The 20609-nt window shown below is 65.9% G+C and overlaps 3 protein-coding genes across 5 annotated transcripts; 2 read left to right on the top strand and 1 right to left on the bottom strand.

The window, feature by feature from the left end:
• Positions 1-27: 27 nt before the first annotated feature.
• On the top strand, positions 28-2034 carry PPIL1 (peptidylprolyl isomerase like 1). Its single transcript, XM_065854502.2, has 4 exons — positions 28-268; positions 842-996; positions 1070-1138; positions 1737-2034. The coding sequence occupies exons 1-4, from the start codon at positions 213-215 to the stop codon at positions 1955-1957; spliced, it is 501 nt and encodes a 166-aa protein (XP_065710574.1). The 5' UTR covers positions 28-212; the 3' UTR covers positions 1958-2034.
• An 857-nt stretch (positions 2035-2891) lies between these two features.
• Positions 2892-10955, top strand: CPNE5 (copine 5). 2 transcript variants are annotated; one of them, XM_065854368.2, is made up of 21 exons: positions 2903-3092; positions 4603-4643; positions 4744-4790; positions 5213-5316; positions 5475-5514; positions 5589-5665; positions 5938-5997; positions 6071-6134; positions 6378-6481; positions 6697-6801; positions 7327-7368; positions 7444-7519; positions 7823-7876; positions 7954-8015; positions 8248-8294; positions 8400-8581; positions 8657-8784; positions 8862-8964; positions 9265-9322; positions 9768-9841; positions 10344-10955. In XM_065854368.2, the coding sequence occupies exons 1-21, from the start codon at positions 2998-3000 to the stop codon at positions 10530-10532; spliced, it is 1752 nt and encodes a 583-aa protein (XP_065710440.1). In that variant the 5' UTR covers positions 2903-2997; the 3' UTR covers positions 10533-10955. The 2 variants fall into 2 exon arrangements, with proteins under 2 accessions (XP_065710439.1, XP_065710440.1); XM_065854367.2 differs by having other exon boundaries at positions 2892-3092; positions 8400-8784.
• A 105-nt stretch (positions 10956-11060) lies between these two features.
• SORT1 (sortilin 1) lies at positions 11061-19374 on the bottom strand. Of its 2 annotated transcripts, none has more exons than XM_065854673.2 (20): positions 19222-19374; positions 18047-18106; positions 17753-17826; positions 17545-17647; positions 17291-17455; positions 16936-17009; positions 16753-16802; positions 16518-16648; positions 16262-16406; positions 15908-16063; positions 15255-15361; positions 14992-15094; positions 14732-14900; positions 14018-14208; positions 13558-13747; positions 13343-13459; positions 13024-13132; positions 12718-12824; positions 12351-12474; positions 11061-12250 (listed from the first exon to the last, which is right to left on the bottom strand). In XM_065854673.2, the coding sequence occupies exons 3-20, from the start codon at positions 17782-17784 to the stop codon at positions 12236-12238; spliced, it is 2088 nt and encodes a 695-aa protein (XP_065710745.1). In that variant the 5' UTR covers positions 17785-17826; positions 18047-18106; positions 19222-19374; the 3' UTR covers positions 11061-12235. The 2 variants fall into 2 exon arrangements, with proteins under 2 accessions (XP_065710745.1, XP_065710746.1); XM_065854674.2 differs by having other exon boundaries at positions 16518-16645; positions 19222-19293.
• Between the last annotated feature and the right edge of the window lie 1235 nt (positions 19375-20609).

Consider the following 20609-nt stretch of genomic DNA (forward strand, 5'->3'; position numbering starts at 1 on the left):
CGCTCTCTCATTGGTCGTCGCCGGAAGGGGGCGTGTCCCCGGAAGTGCGCGGATACTGGGACCTTTCCGGCGCCGCCGGCAGCAGCAGGAGCGGCACCGAGAGCAAGGAGCGGAGCGGCACCGGCAACAAGAGCCGGAGCAGCAGCGGGAGCAACACCGGGAACAAGAGCGGGAGCAGCGCCAGGAACAAGAGCCGGAGCAGTAGCGGCAGCATGGCCGCCGTCCCGCCCGACTCCTGGCAGCCGCCCACCGTCTCCATGGAGACCACGTAAGGGGCAGGGCCTCTCTCCCCGGTACCGGCATCGGGCGGTCGCTCCTGCCCCCTCGGCCCGTGCCCCATCTCCGGTACCGGGAACGTCTCGGTCCCTCCCACCCTCTCCCCTTGTTACCGGGTAGCCCCTTGTGTCCGTTACCCCCAGTCCCCCGGTACCGGACAGTTCCCGGTTTTCCTGGCTGCTGGGAGACTCCCAGTATCTCCCGGTGCCGGAGAGCCCTTGGTGTCCCCTCGGTGTCCGTTACCCCCAGTCCCCCCGGTGCTGGACAGTCCCTGTTATCCCCCAGTACCAGCCAGTCCAGGTTGTCCCCCCAGCATTGGACCGTCCTCTTTGTCCCCCGGTTAGCTCCAAGTACTGGACTATCCCCATCATCCTCCCGGTACTGAATAGCCCCCGGTTACCCTCTCGGTACCGGGCAGCCCCCAGTTTCCTCCCTGCTGATCCTGGGCAGGCCCGTCACCCCCCTGCTCCCCATCCCCTGCCAGCCCCATGTGTCCCCGGGTCTGGTCTGAGCTCCCGTGGGGGGCACCACGGGGTGACCCACCCCCCGGTGCCGGTTGGCGCAGGATGGGCCCGCTGGTGCTGGAGCTGTACTGGAAACACGCCCCCCGCACCTGCAAGAACTTCGCTGAGCTCTGCCGCCGCGGCTACTACAACGGCACCAAGTTCCACCGTGTCATCAAGGACTTCATGGTGCAGGGGGGGGACCCCACTGGCACTGGTAAGACACCCCCCCGTCACTGTGTCCCCTCCTGTGCTGGGGGACCAGCTGATCCCTCTTGTCCCCTCCCCAGGCCGTGGCGGTGCCTCCATCTATGGGAAACAGTTTGAGGATGAGCTGCACCCCGAGCTGAAGTTCACCGGTGAGTAGGGGCCAGCACCGGGGCATCAAACGTCCCACCTGGGGGGTGGCATGTCCCCCATGTCCCCACCTGTGGGCTGACACGTAGTCCATATTCCCCAAAACCTTGGCCAAGGGGTAGCATGTCCTACATGATGCCAGGACCTTGGTCATGGGGCAGCATGTCCCCAGAGACCCCATCCATGATGTGGCATGTCCTCCAGGACCCTGGCCATGGAGATGGCGTGTCCCCAAGGACCTCAGCCATGGGGTGACATGTCCCCCATGATGCCAGGATCTTGGCCATGGTTTTGTGTGTCTCCCACGTCCCCCTGAACAGATGCCGTGTACATGTTCCCTGTACTCATCAGAACCCCATCCAAGGGCTGACATGTCCCCCAGGACCCCAGTTATGGGGTGACATGTCTCCTGTGTCCCTCAGAAGCCTGGCCATGGGGAGCACGTCCCCCAGGTTGCCAGGACCTTGACCATGGGGTGGCATGTCCCCCATATTCCCATCCACAAGGTGCTGTATCTCCCACATTACGACATCAAACCCTCCAACAAACCCCAAAAAAGCCCTGAAACATTAACAGCGTCCATCTGTCTGTCCGTGCCAGGCGCCGGCATCTTGGCCATGGCCAACGCGGGGCCGGACACCAACGGGAGCCAGTTCTTCCTGACGCTGGCCCCGGCGCAGTGGCTGGACGGGAAGCACAGCATCTTCGGGAGGGTGTCCCAGGGCATGGCCGTGCTGGGCAGACTGGCCATGGTGGAGACCAACGCCCAGGACCGGCCCCTGGACGACGTCAAGGTCATCAAGGCTTTTCCTTCAGGATAGCGGGGGGGAATCGCAGGGTTCCCCCCCCCCTCCAGTTTGTAGTATTTGGTTGTAATAAAGGTGGGAAGTGGTGGTTACCCACTCTTGTTTTTTTAGGAGGGGTGTGGTGGGGGACGTGGTGGGGGACGTGGTTGGGGACAAGGGGGTTTGTGGGTGCCTGACCCCCGCCCCCAGGGAGGTGTCTCTGCAGGTAGCACCTGGGCATGGAGGGTTCCCCCCAGCCCTGGGGACACGGAGCTGTCACCAGCTCCAGCTGCAGAGCGGGGGGGGACATGGGGATGGGAATGTGGGGACATAGCGATGTGGAGACGTAGAAACACAGGGACATGGGGACACAGGTATGGGGACACAGGTATGGAGATATGGGGATGCAGGCCAGGCCCTGACATATCCATCCCCCCCTCAAAGGGTTCTGTGACCCTCTGGGGTGTCCCCTGTCACAAACCCTCCAGGTCACTGTGCTGCCCCACCCCACCCCCCAAACCTGAAGTCCCCACGTGGCACTGGGGACCCTGGAGACTGACACATGGTGTCCCCGTACACAGGGGTGCTGATGCCAGCACACACCATGTCCCCCTCCAGCACTGGGGACTGGGGTGGCACCCAGAGGGGTCCCACAGCACCGGGGAGGATGGGTGTACCCGGGATCTGGGGGGGCACCTGGGAGGGGACCAGCAGCCCCCGAGTGATACCAGTGAGTATTGGGGCCAACACTGGGGAATCGGGGGGGTCGCGGGGGCCATATCGGGGGGGTGTCGCTGTTCTGGGGGCGATCCCGAGGCTCTGTGGGGTGATACCGGGGGCGATGCCGGTGGGCGGTACTGGGGGCGATCCCGAGGATCTGGGGGCGATGCCGGGGGCGGTACCGGGGGTGGTGCGGGGGCGGGCCCGGGGTCCCCGGGGGGCGGTATCGTAGGAAACGCCGGGGCAGCCCCTCGGTGCGGTGCCGGGACCGGTGCCGGGGCGGAGCCGATCCCGGTGCCGGTGCCGGTGGTGGGGCGCGGGGGCGGCCGGAGCGGGGCAGCGGCGGAGCTCGGGGCATGGCGGGCCTGGGCGCCCCGGAGCCGGGCAGCGGCCCCGGTCCCGGTCCCGGCCCCGTTCCGGCCACCCGGGTGGAGCTGACGGTGTCCTGCAGGTACCGGGGCTGCGGCGGCGGGGAGCGGGGGGCGCCAGGGGCTGTGCGGCACCGGGGATGCACCGGGGGAGCGGGAGGCAGCCAGCACTGTAGGATACTGGGAGAACGGGGAGCACTGGGGGGCACTGGGAGAGCAGGAGGCGGTTGGTGTTTTGGGATACTGGGAGGCACTGGGAGAGCAGGGGGAGCACGGGGGGGTGGCGGGTACCGGGGACACTCAGCGGTGTGGGGCACTGGGAGGTGCTGGAGAGTCGGGGGTACTGCAGGTGTGGGGTGCTGGGTGCTACAGGGCGAGCGGGGAGCTCGGGGGGGATGTGGGGGGCACTGGGAGAGCAGAGGGCACTGGGGAGGGGTGCGGGTACCGGGGGAGGCAGGGGAACAGGGGTGCGGGGCCCTGGGGGCTCTAGGGACGGGGGGTGCACGAAGGGGTGTCCCTGGGGATTGGGTGGGGGTCCGGGGGTGCCAGGCTGCCCCCCCGCGTCCCCCCGAGGGGGATCCTACCCCCCAGGAACGTTGTCAGCCCAGGGGGACTGGGGGACACACACACGGGTGCTGGGACCTGTCGCTGTGGGGCTGAGGAGCAAAACGGGGGGCTGGGAGGGGAGAAATGCCAACGACCCCCCCTCCGGGGGCGGCAAGGAACGTCCTGCCCCCCGGGTCCCCTCCGCACCCCCTCTCTGCAAGCTGAGGGCCCAGGGGGTCGGGATGCTGGGGTGTCCCTGATCCCCCAGCCCCCTTGGGTGCCCCCCCGGTCGTGCTGGGTACCCCGTGCCCCCCCTTGGCTGCAGTGGGTGCCCCCCCAGCCGTGGCCCCCCCCGGCCGCGCTGCCTGCGGCCGCTCCGACCTATTTTCCTGCCGCTGCACCGGGGACCGGAGAGAGTCCCGGCGGGTGGAGCTGCGGGGGGGACGGGGACGGAGTGTCCCCACGCGGCTCTGGGCACCCCAACACATCCCTGGGCACCCCAACACAGCACGGGCTCACGCAGCCATGCACACCCTGACATGTCCCTGTGCACCCCCTGACATGCAACAGGGAGCACACGCAGCCATGCGCACCCCGACACATGACTGGGCACCCCAAAACACAGCAGGGAGTGCACACGGGCGTGCAGCACCCTGACACACGGCACAGCGCACACAGAGCTGGACACGGCTGTGCACACCGATACAGGGCTGTGCACACCAACACACAGCCCTGCACGCCAACACACGGCTGTGTACACCAGCACACAGCACACACAGCCATGCACACCCTGACACACGGTTGTGCACACCCTGACACACGACTGTGCACACCAACACACGGTTGTGCACACCCTGACACACGGTCATGCACACCAACACACAACCGTGCACACAACCACACACAGCATGGTGTGCACCACACTCACCCAGCCATGTGCTCACACTCATACAGTCACACTCACCCCACGCCGTGTCCCACTGTCCCGTGTGTGCCGTGTCCCACTGTCCCGTGTGTGCTCTGTCCCACTGTCCCATGTCCCCGCAGGCAGCTCCTGGACAAGGACACCTTCTCCAAGTCTGACCCGCGTGAGTAGGGGCTGGGGGGTCAGGGGTCTCGGGGGGTGTTGGGGGCTCAGGGGGTGTCGGTGCTGCGGGTGTCCATCCCCTGACCCGTGTCCCCCCACAGTCTGTGTGCTGTACACCCAGCGCCCCGGCTGCCGGCAGTGGCGGGAGGTGAGTGCCCAGGCGGACGGACAGATGGACAGATGAGTGGCTGGGGGAGCGGCGGATCCCTCCTGCCCTCCACCCCCCCGCTGGGTGCCCTGTAATTAGCTGCTGCTTAATTGAGGGGCCGTGGTGAGCAGGCAGGGGCCGGGCAGGACGCGGTGCCAGCCCCACACGATGACAAAGGGGCACCTGGTCCTGCCGTGCCTGGCCTGCATGTCCCCTCCCGCCCCCATGTCACCTCGTGTCCCACATGTCCCCTGGTGTCCCCATCCCTCGCTCCATCCTTGCTTTGGTCTTCATCTGTCCCTGTGTCCGTATGTCCCTGTGTCCCCATCTAAGTCTCCATGTTCCCATATCTGTGTCCCCATACCCATGTCCCCCTGGTGTCCCCATGTCCCCTCGTTGTCCCCATGTCCCCGTGTCCCCAGTTTGGCCGGACCGAGGTCATCGACAACACCCTGAACCCCGACTTTCTGCGCAAGTTTGTCCTTGACTATTTCTTCGAGGAGAAGCAGAACCTCCGCTTCGACCTGTGAGTGTCCCCGCTGTCCCTTCAGTGTCACCTCCCCAGCCCCTGCGATGGCTCAGGCTGTGCCCGGGGGGGTGTTGGTGTCTGTCCCTATCCCGGCCGTGTCCTCATCACTATCCTGTCCCCACTCCCATCCCATGTGTCCCCTGCTCTGTCCCCAGGTATGATGTGGACTCCAAGAGCCCCGACCTCTCCAAACACGTAAGCTGGGGGGGTTGTCACCGCTCCCCCCGGGACAGGGCTGGGACAGACGCGGTGACACGGTGGCTCCGCAGGATTTCCTGGGCCAGGCCTTCTGCACCCTGGGCGAGATCGTGGGCTCTGCCGGCAGCCGCCTGGAGAAGCCCCTGACGTGAGCCCACCCCCCGTGCCTCAGTTTCCCGGGGGGGGCCCTGTGCTGGGCTGGCTGCCCGGTGTCCCCATGTCCCCCCCAGCTCTGGCAAGGCGCCCTGGTCCTTATCCGGGTGTTGGGGACAGAGAGCAGACCCTGGTGACAGCAGCGCAGGCGCTGGGATGGGGCTCCTATGTGTCCCCCCCGCCCCTGCCTCAGTTTCCCCATGGTGGGGGGGTCTGGCTTTTTTTGGGGGTGTCCCCTCCGTCACTGCTCCCTGTGTGTCCCAACAGGATGGGGACGGTCACCACGCACGCGCGGGGCAGGAGACCCGCTCCGGCCGTCTCCAACGGGTGAGTGTGGGGGTCCCCAGCCCTGGGGGGGTCACATGTGCCCCCTGGTCACCGTGTGTGTCCCTCCCGGCAGCGGCATCCCCGGGAAGAAGTGCGGCACCATCATCCTCCTCGCCGAGGAGCTGGGGAACTGCCGGGTGAGCTCCGGGGAGGGGGACAGCTTGGGGACACCCCAGTGCTGGGTTTGGGGGGCTGAGACCCCACTGGGGCCTTCCTCGCCTTGGGGTGAGGAAGATGCAGCTCAGGTTGAGTTGTTCCCCAGTGTGTCCCATGGGTTCCTCAGCCCCTCCAGGCTCCTGCAGCCCCGCTGTCCCCTGGGGGGGTCCCTGGGGCGTCCCCTGGGGGGTGTGGGGTGGTGACACCCCTGTCCCCCCCTCCAGGACGTGGCCACGCTGCAGTTCTGCGCCAACAAGCTGGACAAGAAGGACTTTTTCGGCAAATCCGACCCCTTCATGGTCTTTTACCGCAGCAACGAGGACGGGACGTGAGCGATATCCCCCCCCCAAAATGCGGTGACACCCCCTTCATCACAACGGGGGGACATAGCCCTGGCCATGGGGCACCCTGGGGACTTTTGATGTCCCCATGGGGCTGGGCTGGTTTTGGGGAGGGGGGGTGTGTCTCTAAAAACATCACCTGTGGGGTGATGGGGTGTGGGGGGGTTGTCACCAGCGGGGTGACCCCCTTGTGCCCCCCCAGCTTTACCATCTGCCACAAGACGGAGGTGGTGCGGAACACGCTGAACCCGGTGTGGCAGGCGTTCGCCATCCCGGTGCGCGCCCTCTGCAATGGCGACCACGACCGGTGAGCCCCGTGTCCCCCCCGTGTCCCCCCCGTGTCCCCCCCGTGTCCCCCCCGTGTCCCCCCCGTGTCCCCCCCGTGTCCCCCAGGTTCCCACTCTGCACCCCCTTCCCCCGTCTCTGTGGTCCCCCCGCGATGCCCGGGTCCCCAGCTCCCCGCGCTGCGTGCCTCAGTTTACCCATCTGGGTAACGGGGCTCCAGCTGCACCACGGAGCCACCCCTGAGCGGGGGGGTGGGTGTGTGTCCCCCTCCAAGCCGGTGTCACCAGCTGCGTGTCCTGGCAAACCCAGCTTGGCGGTGGCACCGCGTCGCCGGCTTGGCCCCGTGTCGGACGTTGCTGTGGCAACGGGGGATAAAAATAGGGATAAAAATATCCCGCTGGAAAAGGCTGAGGAGGAGGAGGAGGAGGAGGAAGGAGGAAAAGGCCCCACGGAGGCGTCAAAACAAACCCAGGGGGTCCCATGACGCCCCCCGGGGTGGGGGGTTTGGGCTGCCGGGTGGTGGCTGTGACCCCCCCTTGCCTTGCAGGGCCATCAAGGTGGAGGTGTACGACTGGGACCGCGATGGCAGGTGAGCCGGGGGGGGTGGTGGCTTTGGGGACCCCCCTGGCACCCCAGCTGGCAGTGACACCCCCTCACCCCACAGCCACGACTTCATCGGGGAGTTCACCACCAGCTACCGGGAGCTGGCGCGGGGACAGAGCCAGTTCAACGTCTACGAGGTGACACCAGAGAGCGGGGGACCATGGGGGGGTCCAGCTGCACCCATGGGTGTCACAGTCCCCGTGCCGCACCCCTGAGCATCACAGTCCCCAGGTCCCCACGCTGCAGCCCCAGGGTGTCACGGTCCCATGTCCCAGGGTCCCCAGACTGCACCCATGGGTGCCATGGTCCTCAGGGTGCCCCTGTCCTGCACCCCTGGGTGCCACAGTCCCCTGCGCTGCACCCCGGGGTGTTACCCCTCCCAGGGTGCCCCTCCGCACCCCGGGGTGCCCCATGGGGAGCAGTTCCCATCCGCCCCCCAGGTGGTGAACCCCAGGAAGAAGATGAAGAAGAAGAAATACCTGAACTCGGGGACGGTGAGGACGGGGGGACACGGGGAGGGGACACCCTGGGGCGCGCAGCCGCTGTCCCCGCTCAGCCGCCTGTCCTGCAGGTGACACTGCTGTCCTTCGCCGTGGAGTCCGAGCACACCTTCCTGGACTACATCAGGGGCGGGTGAGCCGGGGAGACGCGGCACTGGGTGTCCCCAGCACCCCCAGGTGCTCCCTTGGGTGCGGGGATGAAACCTCAGCACAGGGAGATTTGGGGTGCTTGGAGTTTTGGGGGGGGGGAGATGCATCCAGTCCAGTCTGTGGGCTGAGGGCTGGCTGGGGAGGGGGCTGTACCACCCCCCCATGTCCCTAACGCCGCTTTCCCCCATGTCCCTAACGCCACTTTCCCCACTCAGGACCCAAATCAACTTCACGGTGGCCATCGACTTCACCGCGTCCAACGGTGAGCGCGGGGCTGTGCCCCCTCCCGGTGTTATTTAACGAGGTTTGGGGGTCATTAAACCGCAGCGGGGGGTGGTTGGGGCCCAACTGACCCCCGTGCCCCCAGGGAACCCCTCGCAGTCCACCTCGCTGCACTACCTGAGCCCGTACCAGCTCAACGCCTACGCCATGGCGCTCACCGCCGTGGGCGAGATCATCCAGGACTACGACAGTGACAAGATGTTCCCGGCGCTCGGCTTCGGCGCCAAGATCCCGCCCGACGGCCGCGTGTCCCACGAGTTCCCACTGGTGAGGACCCGTCCCCGAGGGTGGGGACGGCGGGGTTGGGGACACGGCGGCGTTGTCACCGTCCTCGCCCGACAGAACGGGGACGCGGCCAACCCGGCGTGCAGCGGCATCGCGGGGGTGCTGGAGGCGTATCACCGCAGCCTGCGCAGCGTCCAGCTCTACGGACCCACCAACTTCGCCCCCGTCGTCAACCACGTTGCCCGGTAAGGGGGTCCCAGCACCCTCGGGTGGGGTCTTGCGCCCACCCTGGTGTCACTCGCGGGGTGTCCCCCGCCTCCAGGTCGGCGGCGGAGGTGCTGGATGGGTCGCAGTACTTCGTGCTGCTTATCATCACCGATGGTGTCATCTCGGACATGGCGCAGACCAAGGAGGCCATCGTCAACGTGAGTCCTGGGGTGCCCCCGATATCGGGGTGCAGGGACCAGCCGGGTTTGGGGGGTGCTGAGCCATCCGGGGTGCAACACCCCACGATGTGTGCAGGAGCAGGTGGAGATATGGGGGGTACAGAGATGTTGGGGTGTAAGGACCAGCGGGTACTTGGGGTGCTGTGAGTTGTTGGGGTGCAATTACTGGCTGGGGACCTCCAGGATGTCAGGGTGCCCTGGCCACATGGGGCTTGGGGTGCCCCGGACAGGGTGTTTGGTGGCAAAACACTAAATTTGATGCCTTTTTCCCCTCCTCAGGCTGCCAAGCTCCCCATGTCCATCATCATCGTGGGGGTCGGCCAGGCCGAGTTTGACGGTAAGGCTGGGCCTAAACTGGGGAGCAAACCCTCTGGTGGTGCTGGGGGGTCCCCGTGTCCCCCCTCCCAACCTGGCTCAGCACCCTCTGTGTCCCTGGGGGACCAGGGGCGGCTTTGGGGGGGCACAGGGGAAATGTGAGTTGAGTTTGTGGGGGCTCAGCGGGGTTCGCTGTGAGCTGCTGTGTGTGGTTATGAGCAGCGGCTGAATGAGCCCCCCCAGGGTGTATTTGGGGGGGACACAGGCAGGCCCCCCCCCCAGCAGCCACGTGCTCTGCCACCGGGCAGCAGCAAAGCCAAATTAAAGCTCCCCCAGTAATTAGCAGTGATGAATCAGCCCCGCTCCCCTGCCTGCACGTCCCTGCCCGCAGCTGCGGGGGCTGGGGGGCTGCCAGCTGGGGCTGGGGGGGCCACAGGGGCGCCTGACCCTCCCTTGTCCCCCCGCAGCCATGGTGGAGCTGGACGGTGACGACATCCGCATCTCATCCCGTGGGAAGGTGGCCGAGAGGGACATCGTGCAGGTACAACCCCCCCTGCAGGGATTGGGGACCCCACCGGTAAGGGGGTGGCACAGCGGGGTGGCCTGGGGACCCCAAACCTGCCCCATCGCACCTGGGGGCCAGGGACTGGTCCTGGCATGGAGGGACGATGAGATGGGATATTGCGGGGGCACTGGGATAGTGGGGGGACATTGGGATATTTGGGGGGGGCACTGAGCCATGCAGGAGGGCACGGGGCCAGGGAGGGGATGTGCTGGGATATGGGGGGACTGCACTGGGACATTTGTGGGGGACACTGGGGCTGGGGATGCACCTGGAGGTGGGGGTGCACTGGGACGGGGCTGGGGGGGTGTACTGGGACATGGTGGTAAACTGGGATTTGGGGACACACTGGGACATCAGGAATAGGGGAGGGGACAGCAGGATGTGGGACATGGGGACACGCCAGGCTACACTGGTCACAGGGAACCAAGCCCTGCCCCCCTCCCCTCCCCAACTCCCACTGTCCCCTCTTGTCCCCCAGTTCGTCCCCTTCCGGGACTACGTGGAGGGGGCGTCCAGCGCGGGGCTGAGCATGGCCCGGCTGGCCCGGGACGTCCTGGCCGAGATCCCCGACCAGCTCATCTCCTACATGAAGGCCCGAGGGATCAAACCCCAGCCCGCACCCCCCAGCCCCGACCCCCCCGGGCCCCCTGTGCCCCCCCAGCCCTGACCCCCCCCTCCGTCCCCCCCGTCCCCAGGTTTGGGTGTTTGTCTGAGCCCCCCCCTTTCCTTGCTCCAGGGGTAAGTGGTAACAGGTCCCTGTGCCCAAGGGGGGACACAAGCCCTGGGTGGGGGGGTTTCCCTTCTGACCTCCAAAGGCACATTTTTGGGGTCCCCTCTGGTGGCCCTGGTGACATTTGGATCATCCTCATCTCGTCCCCAGCCCTGGGGGTGACACAATTCCCCCCCCATCCTGCAACAAGTGCCAGCTGCTCCCAGGGGGGGTCCCAGGTCCCTTTTCGTGTCCCCCCCCCTCACTTCACTTTTGTACTTGCATGGACCGTGTGTCCCCCCCCGTCCCGTGTGTGTCCGCTGTGGGTTTGTATCAAGTGGCCTTAAACCAGAATAAATTATAGTCTTTTTAATTGTTTAATTACCACCCCCCTCAATCATCCCAGGTCCCCTCCAGCATCGCCCCTGCAAGGGGTGACCCCCCCCCAATCCGTGTCCCCCCCCGACACAGATCAGGGCACACAGGGTCCGTTTCGGCTTTATTTCTAAGAACCCAAATATTGCAAATATACAGAAAAATACCCAAGTTCTCACACATCCAGGTTTATTTACAGGACTCTGCGCTGGCCTCGCCCCCCCCCACAGCCAGGCCAGGGGGGGCGCAGGGCTATGGCTTTTCCTTGGGGGGGTCACGCTGTCCCTGTCCCCATCCCTGTCCCCAGGCGGGGCCTGCGGGGACGCTGAAGCACATGCAGGAGGTGCTGGGGCCCCCCTGGCCCCCCCCATCCCACCGAGCTGGGGGGAGCAGCACAGTCACTGGGGCGAGAGCAGGAGCCGTGAGTCACGACAGCTCGGCCATGTCGCGATAGCGGGGGGGGCAAGGGGCTGGGGGGGGGTCAGCACCCCAATAACCTGCTGCTTCCCCCCCACTGCACCCCCATCCCACTGCACCCCATCACCCAGCTGGCGGGGGGGCTGTTATGGGATGCAGCCACCCCCCTCCAAAAAATGGGGCTTTCCAGTGTATGGAGACTGTACCAGTGCTGGGACCACAACCTGGTGGGGGGAACTGGGCGGGGGGCAAAGGACCGACCCCCCTGGGGGGGCTGCTCTGGGCCCCCCCATCCTGCCTGCACCTCCACCAGCGGGGGGAGCAGGGGCCGAGCCCCCCCAGCCCCTGGTTAAAGAGCTTCAAGCTTTAATTCATTATTGCTGCGTTTCCCTCGGCCAAAGCCAGTCCGGGGGGGGAGCGGGGGGCAGGGGGGCAGAGCTGGGGGTCACCCCACAGCCATGGGGACACCCCCCAAGCTGGGGGGCCGGGGGGGCCCTGGCAGCTCCTATTGCTTTGGAGAAGAAACAGGCTGGGGGGGGCGGCAGCTGCAGGCAAATCTGGCTCCTGTCCCCCCCGAACCCCCCCGGCAGCGGTGACACCTTAGAGCTTGTCCCCACCCCGCCAGGGATGATGCTGCCATTGGGGGGGGCTCCGTCATCCTTAAAGTAAAACAGCCCAGAAAAGGGAAAATTAAAAGCCCATAAAAGCTGCCCCCCCCTGCGCTGGAAGGAAATAGTGGAGTTAAATTAAACCCCTATGTCACCCCCCAGCAGCAAAGAGCCCGCGGGCGGGTGGTCCTGCCTGTGCGGGGGGGGCTGCGGCAGCGTGACGGGGTCCCCGGTGTCCCCAGCGTCATCCCCGCGGTGCCGCTACTCCAGGAGGTCCTGGGGAGAGACGGGACCGTCACCCACCGCTGTCCCCCGGCGTGTCCCCCTCGGCCCCCCAAACCGACCCTGGCGGGGGGCAGGACCCCCCCGTGCTCACCTCGTCAGAGTCATCATGGTAGCCGCCCTTGGTGGCCGTGGGGACAGGGTCCAGTGTGTCCAGCCCGTCTCCGCCGGTGGCCTCGGCGTGTTGGCGCAGCACTGAGTACCGATGGACCAGGAACCTGCCGGGGGGGGGACAGGGACGTCACCGCGCTGCCTGCACCCCCACAAGTGTCCCCCCCTACCAGGGACACGCTCAGCCTGCGAGAGCAGAGCCGGGTGCAGGGACAGGCAGTGTCACCCCACGGATGGGCACTGTCACCCAGGGATGGGCAGTGTCACCCCAGGGATGGGCAGTGTCACCCAGGGACGGGCAGTGTCACCCCTGTGTCCCACAATGCCAGCGGGGGGGCTCAGCTCCTCACCTGCCCCCGCAGACGTATTTCTTGACGATGAGGACTCCGGCCACCACTGTGACAAGCAGCACGGCCACCACGGCCAGGATGATGGGGGTGGAGCTGGGGGACGCTGCCTGTGGGGACAGGAGGATGAGTCCAGAGCCAGGGGACACCAGTGTCCCCCAGAACACAACCAGCACCCCAGGGGACAAAAGCCACCTGTGGCAGCAGGATGTAGGGACAGTCCTGCCCGTCACAGCAGCAGTTTACAGGCAGGAGGTGGGCCGATGTCCCCAGCTGTCACCGTGCCTGGGTGGTGTCCCCGTCACCTACCAGCTGGCTGGGGTTGAGGAAGTTGCTGGTGCATTTCTTCTTCATGTCCGTCTCCTCCCGGCTTGGGCTCTCCCCTCCCGAACATTTGTCCCCAGGGATTTTCCGGTACCTGCAGACCGGGAGGTGACACTCGGTGACCCCACAAACCTCCCAGGGCCTGTCAGCCCCAACCCAAGGCCAGGAGGATTTGTCCCCACCGGGGGCTGGGTGAAGGATTCCCGGGGGTTTGGGGGATTCCGCCCAGTCCCTGGAAGAGTTTCATCCCTGGCCAAAAGATGCCGGGGGGGGTTTGGGTTTTTCCCCCCGTTCCCAGCTCTACCCGCTGGTTTTGAGCAGCTCCCGGCGGCCGTAGAGGCAGAACTCCAGGTCGTGTCCCTTCAGCTCCGGCTGCTCCACGCACACAGACTGATTCTCCGGGCGGTAGTAGCCAAAATCACTGCGGGAAGACGGGAAAAGCAGCTGAGCCCCGGCTTGGGGACCGGGAGGGGTGACATGTGGCCCCAAATGGGGACAGAAGCCGGGGGATGGTCCTACCAGAGGAAATCCTCCAGCGTGCAGGGACAGACGGACGGCTGCTTGGTGACGGTGTATTCGCGGCCGTTCTGGCACACGGAGGATTTGCGGAGGCGGCGGTACTGCTCCTTGTAGCCCAGGATGCAGCCGTCACTGGGGTCACTGGGATCGCTGGAGTGCGCCAGCCAGATGGTGTAGTCCTTGTCCTCACCTGCGAGGGACGGGGGTTGGCACCGAGGGGACACGGGGACCCCCCAGACGAGCAGCCCGGTGCTGAACGCCACCCTGTCACACTGTCCCCACGGCACATCCTCTGTTCATGTCACCCACACCGCCTGGGGGCAAGAGCAGTGCCCAGCCCAGCCCCACCTGTCACCAGTCCTGGCTGTCCCCAACCCAGCCCCGGCTGTCCCCACATTAACCACGATTGTCCCCAGCCCCCGTTGTCCCAATGCCACCCCCGCTGTCCCCGGTCACTCACAGGTCCTGCTGAGCAGCTGGCTGAAGTCGATGGTGTACGACACCCACTTTCGGGAGAGGAAGCTCCCGCGGAAGCCCCAGACGCTGACGGTCATGGATCGGGCGCCCGGCTCGGACGCCAGCCCCGTGAAGAAGATGGGCTCGGAGGAGAACACGTACCGGTACCAGCACTGCCCCTCGTCTGTCGAGAACCTGCCGGGGGTCGGCATCAGCACCCCCCAAAACCAGCCAGGGGCCCAGCATGGAATCATTTTCGTTGGAAAAGCCCCTCGAGATTGAGTCCACCCGTTCCCCCACCCCCGGCACTGCCCCATGTCCTGAGAACCTCATGTCCGTCTGTCCAACCCTCCAGGGATGGTGACTCCAGCACTGCCCTGGGCAGCCTGTTCCAATGCCCCACAGCCCTTTGGGGAAGAAATTGTTCCTAAATCCAGCCTCAACCTCCCCTGGTGCAACTTGAGGCCGTTTCCTCTGCTCCTGGCGCTTGTTCCTGGGGAGCAGAGCCCGACCCCCCTGGTTCCAAGCTCCTTTCAGGCAGTTCAGAGATCAGAAGGTCTCCCCTCAGCTCCTGTTCTCCAGCTGAACTCCCAGGTCCTTCAGCTGCTCCCATCACACTTGTGCTCCAGCCCCTCACCAGCACCCCGTCCCCCCTTTCCCTGGGGACCCCCTAAACCCAGCCAGCCCCCCCAGGGCAGCAAGGGGGCCCCATACATACTCGATGATGTTGACGGGCTGGTTGCTGTGCTCGATGGCCACGATGAGCCCCCCCGAGTCCAGGATGGCGTAATGGTGCGGCCCCTCCAGCATCCGCGCCCACGTGTAGCCCCCGTCGTCCGAGATGTAAACGTCCGGGCTCATCACCGAGATGGCCCCCCCGACGCTGCCTGGCACAGGGGGACAGCGGGAGTTGGGGGGGCCACACACATGGAAATGGGGGCTCCCTGTGCCCGCCACCCGCCCCGGGGGGCTCGGTACCGTGAGCGATGACGATGCCGACGGCGTTGGGCTCAGAGAGCGGCGCCATGGGGACGTTGAGCTTCTGCGAGATGCTGTAGGACGCGTGGATGTGGAGGCTGCACTGCAGGAGCAATGGGGGGATTCACCCGTTAACCCCAGCGGGTGCTGGGGGGCACCCCAAGGACCCCCCAGCCCTCTCAGGGCTCGCTGTGGGGTGACCCACAGCCCAGGGTCAGCCCCACGGCAGTTGGACGCCCCCGGGGTGGGGGGGACAGACCCACCTCGTCTTTGCTCCTGGCCGTGGAGTCGCAGGTGGTGTTTTTGGGTTTGCGCAGCGGGACCCACTCCCCACCGCGGTCAAAAGTGATGACGGACTGGATGGAGTTGTCTGCGGGGAGGAGGAGGAGAGGAAAAGAGGGGAGGAAAAGAGGGGGGGGAAAGGAGGGGGGAGGAAAAGAGGGGGGAGGAATAGAGGGGGGAGGAAAAGGGGGGGGAGGAAAAGGGGGGGGAGGAAAAGGGGGGGGAGGAAAAGGGGGGGGAGGAAAAGGGGGGGGAGGAAAAGGGGGGGGAGGAAAAGGGGGAGGAGGAAAAGGGGGAGGAGGAAAAGGGGGGGGAGGAAAAGGGGGGGGAGGAAAAGGGGGGGGAGGAAAAGGGGGGGGAGGAAAAGGGGGGGGAGGAAAGGGGGGGGGAGGAAAAGGGGGGGGAGGAAAAGGGGGGGAGGAAAAGGGGGGGGAGGAAAAGGGGGGGGAGGAAAAGGGGGGAAAAGAAGAGAGAAGAGGAAGAAGAGAAGTCAATGGGATCAGGGTGCCCAGCACATCCTCACCCCCTGCACAGGGGTCACTCTCCCCTCAAGGTCCCCCAAGACCCAGATCCCAGCCCTGGGGAGGTGTCACCCCAGGTTTTCTTGGGGGGTGACAGTGACACAGTCGCCCACCTTCGGAGAGGACGCTGGTGATGTAGATGCCGCGCAGGGAGGTGACGTTGGTGAAGTCGGTCTCCCCGCCCGTGGTGGTGTAGAGGTGCCGCTCCAAGGACTTGGAGTAGACGATGCCGCGGTCGTCGGAGGTGTAGATGGTGCCAAAACCTGTGTCTGCAGAGGGACACGGCGACAGCGGTGAGGGGGACAGGGTGGCCGCTCCCACGGGGTCACCAGTGAACCCCCCAGGGTGTTTTGGGGAGAGAAAAAACAACCCCAAACGCCACAAAACAGCGCAGTCACGGTCCCCACGTGCTGCTGTTTCCAGCGGTGTCCCCAGTGCCGCGGTGTCCCTGTCCCTGTCCCACTCACCGCCCGGCTCGTCCACGTGCATGAACACCAGGTCGTCGTTCGCGGCCAGGATGGAATAAAACTGCTCGTGCCCCACGGAGGGGAGCTGGGCCATGTTCCACGTCTCACCCTGGTCCAGGGAGACGTGGATGCGCCGCGTGGTACCCTGGGGAAGCAAAGCATCAGCATCCTCATCCTTCATCCTCATCCTTCATCATCATCCTCATCCTCCTCGCCGCAGGGAGAAGGGGACACCAAGAAGGGGGGGACAAAGCACCTTTTCTGTCATGACGGAGGCGAAAAGAAAACGTCCTCCCAACCCGAAGGAATAAATCTTGGTGCCGATGACCTTGAAGGTTTTGCCGAAGTCAGAGGTTTTCTTCAGCTCCAGTAACCCCAGATCAGCTTCTTAAGGAGAAGAGACGATGAATTAACGACCCCTGGAGCCGTGTGTCCCCCCCGAAAGTGATGTGAACCCCAAAAACACGACTCAGAACTCCAGGTGTACTTACTGCAGGAGTTGTTCAGGTAGGTGGTGAAGAAGATGGTGTCGTTTGCACCCCTGGGCAAGAGAAAGGGGGGGAAAACACCTGAAAATGGGTTCATCCCATTGCTCTGAGGGGTTTGGGTGGCTCAGGCTGCAATCAGCCCCCCCAAATCATTTTTCCCCCCCAGAAAAGCAGGCAGCCACTCACCACTTGGCCAGGCAGACGGCTTTGTGGATCTCCTCCCATTTCTCCCCAAAATCCTTGGAGACCCAGAGCCCGTTCTGCAAGAGCCCAGAGGTTGGTTACAGCCAAACACCCCCCCTCCAACACCCTCCCTTGAAACCCCTGTCCCAAATCATGTCCCCCACGCCGTGACGGGGTCACAAGCCCCCTCCAAACCCCTGTCCCCAGCTGTGTCCCCCACGCTGTCGTGGGGTCACACGCATGCCCAGGCATGGGGACGGAACCCAGGACATGCAGCCACGATCCAGCTGGTCCTTGGGGACACACGGGGAGTCCCAGACAGCCCCGGGTGGGGGGTCCCATCCTGCCCCGGCTGTACCTCGGTGCTGAGCGCCAGCAGGCAGTCAGCGCTGCGGGGGTGGTAGGTGATCTGCACCAGCGGGTGAAACGGCAAATCCGTCTGCACAAAATTCTTGGCGAAGTCGGACGAGCGGAAGATGCGGCCGCCGCGGCTGCCACCCGAGACGTCGCCCGTCAGGATGACCTGGGTGCGGGAAACGGGGTGGGGGCTCCAGAAAAACCACCAGGCTGGGGGGGGACGCTGCCGGGGGGTCCTGCGCCCTCCCCTCCTACCTTGCCTGAGTTCTCGGGGCCGATGGCCATGCCGAACTCGGTGCGGATGAAGGTGTTGTTGAGCAGCCCGGTGATGTCCGTGAAGGTTTTCCCATAGTCCTCGCTGGGAGGGAGGGGTGGGTGTGGGGGGGCTGCTCCCAGCCCACCCCCCCGCTGTGGGCCGGACCCCCCCGGTGCCACCCGCGGGGTCCTGGGAGGGGACACTCACCTGCGGTAGAGCTTGGACTGCCCGAAGCTCATGATCACCAGTGGCACCTGGAACGTCGTCAGGACGAGGATGACCTGGGGGGGACAGCCAGGGTCACACCTGAGCGCAGAGACCCCCCCAGTGTCCCCCGACAAGGGAGAGGGGCTGTCCCCTCCTCCTGTCCCCACCCTCTCCATCCCAGCCAGCACTTCAGGTCCCACTGGTCCCACAGCCCCTCGGGCACAGGGGGGACACTGCTGTGCCCCCCAGAGGGATCCAGAGCCACTTTGGGGGAACAGCCCCCCCCATACTTACCCCTGTGCTGTCACCCACCCAGGACAGTGACACGGAGCCGCTGAGGTCATCGAAGACGCACTGTGAGGGGAGAGGTGGCAGAAGTACATTTATACCCGGGGGGGACAGTCACCAGACCCCCCCAGCACCCTGTCCCAGGGGATGCTGGAGTCCCTGTGCCCTCCCCTACCACCCCCCAGCGAGGCGACACTGCCCTGTCCCCATGCACAAGGGTCCCCTCTGTGCCATGCACCCCCCCCGTGCCCCCAGAGCCCACACCCTGTGGGACCGTGACCCCCTCGGTGGCACTGGGGGACACTGGGTTGGACTGGAGTGGCCAGATAAAAGTGAGCAGCAGGGTGGGGGCAGCTGGGGACACTTTGGGCAGCTGGGGACAGAGCGAGGTGGCACGGAGGGGACAGGGGGGCCTGCGGTGTCACCCCCTCCCCGCGAAAAAGAGGGAAAAAGGGAAAAGAAACGTAAAATTAGCGCAGAACCAGTTGGGGAACTGGTCAAACTGGGCTGGTGAGGCCACTGCCACCGCACGGCAACCGGCCGGGCCGGCAGAGCGGGTGACACCGGCGGGTCCCGGCCCCCCCCGGGGTCAGGATCCTCCCGCCATGTCCGTCTGTCTGTCCCTCTGCCCTGTCTGGAGTCTGTGTGTCTGTCCAGTGGGGTCTAGGGGGTGGGGGCTGCTGTCGGACTGGTGTCTGTTTGTCTGTCTGTCCCTGCTCGTAGAGCCCGTCCTGCCGCAGCAGGTGTCTCTGCGGGAACATGCACGGCAGCGTCTGTCTGTCTGTCTGTCAGTCTGCCCTGTCCTGCCTCCGCTGGCACAGGGAGGGCACGGTCTCTCTGTCTGTCTGTCGGTCTGTCTGTCTGTCCGGTCGGTCCGTCCGACCGTCCGCCCGTCCGTCCCAGGGGATGTAGGGGGACTGTCTGTCCGTCCGTCCCGCCCCCACGAGAAGTCACCTGCCCGCGCCAGGCCCTGCCAGGACTCGGGGCGGGTCAGTGTCTGTCTGTCTGTCCGTCCAGCCCGTAAGGCTGGGGCTGGGGCGGGGCAGGGGTGTGTGTCCGCCTGCCCCAGCCATGGAGGGAGGGACGGAGAGTCCCCGGTGCTGCCGGTAGCTCCCCGCTCCCCCGGCCCGGTGCCGCTCAGGGCTGTCTGTCCCTCTGTCCGTCCGTCCGTCCCGGCTCACCTGGTGCGTGTTGTTGCCGAGGGCGGCCGGGACACCGCGCAGGCCACCGCAGGCCTCGCCGCCCGCCGCCGCCGCCAGTCCGCCGCCGCGGGGGATCCGGGCCCGGGCCCGGTGCCGCAGCCCCAGCGCCGCCCCCGCCGCCCCCAGCGCCAGCGCCAGCGCCACCGCCAGCCCCGCCGCCCCGCGCGGCCCCATGGCGACTCCGGCCGCCGCCGCCGCCCCGCGCCCCGGCTCGCCGTCGCCCGCCCCCCGCCTCCCATTGGCAGCCGCCACCCCACGCCACGCCCTCCCGCCGCGCCCCCTCGTTGTGGTTGGCTGTGGGAGATATCGCTCTGGGACGCGCCACGCCCTCCTGTATGCTCGCCCCGCCCCACGCCTTCTCATTAGCCTCTTCGTTTGTCAATCACAATTCGTCTCCTCTTTTGATTGATCGATAGCGCTTGCACGATGGGTGAGAGCCCACCCTCTCCCGTTTGACCTCGGTCTCTAATCTACCTAGCAACAACCCTCTGATTGGCATCGCGGCGAGGCGTGGAGCGGCGGAGCGATTTTCCGATTGGCCGAAGCGACAGGTAGCCGGGGGCGCGCCAGGCCCACCCGCGGCCCATTCACAAGGTGCAGCCGCCCACGTGTCCGTGGACCCCGGTCCCAGAGACACGCGGAACCCCCGGGAAGGGGCTACGGGGTGTCTGGGGGACACCGGGGGAAGCGCAAGGCCTGGAGAGTCTGACGCTGGTTGTGGGGCTCAGCGCCTGGTTTTGGGGGTGCACAGCTGGCAGGGGACGGGGGACAGCAGTGCGTGTGTCCCCAGCCCGGGGCTGGCACCCCGGTTTCCCTGTGACTGGTACAAGCAGAGCCGAGTGTTGTCGCGCCCGGTGACAGTTTCACCCTTGCACAAGCAGGCTGGAGCGCAGCCCTGCCCTCCCTGGGGAGCGCTGGTACAACCCCTGGAGCAACAAACACCCCCAGCAGCCCCCCCGGGGAGGGGAGGGCTCTGCACCCTCAGTGCTGCAAAAGCCCCTCCAGCCCAGGGCAGGGGGTGGTGGAGAACAGGACCCCACAGAGTGAGGGTTAAACCTCCCATCAGCCCGGAGCGGGAGCCTCACCCAGATTTGCTCACCCTCCTGGCCCTTGTTTCTTCTCCTTTGCAAACAGAACTTTCCTGGTACTGCTGTGTCATCCTTCCACCTCCCCCCAAAAAAACCAGACAACCTACAAGTCTGATGTGCAAAAGACAAGAAAAGACAAGCTGCCTGGTGGCATCGCTCAGGTAACTCCTGACAGCGAGCAAAGGGACAGACACCAAACACTGGGGTGGGGGGAGCACCCTGGCTCCGTCACCCTCACCCCCCCTCGCATTTGGCCTGTTGTCCATTTGGAAAGAGCTC

Source organism: Patagioenas fasciata, chromosome 21 (assembly GCF_037038585.1).
Source record: "Patagioenas fasciata isolate bPatFas1 chromosome 21, bPatFas1.hap1, whole genome shotgun sequence".
Lineage (NCBI taxonomy): Eukaryota > Metazoa > Chordata > Aves > Columbiformes > Columbidae > Patagioenas > Patagioenas fasciata.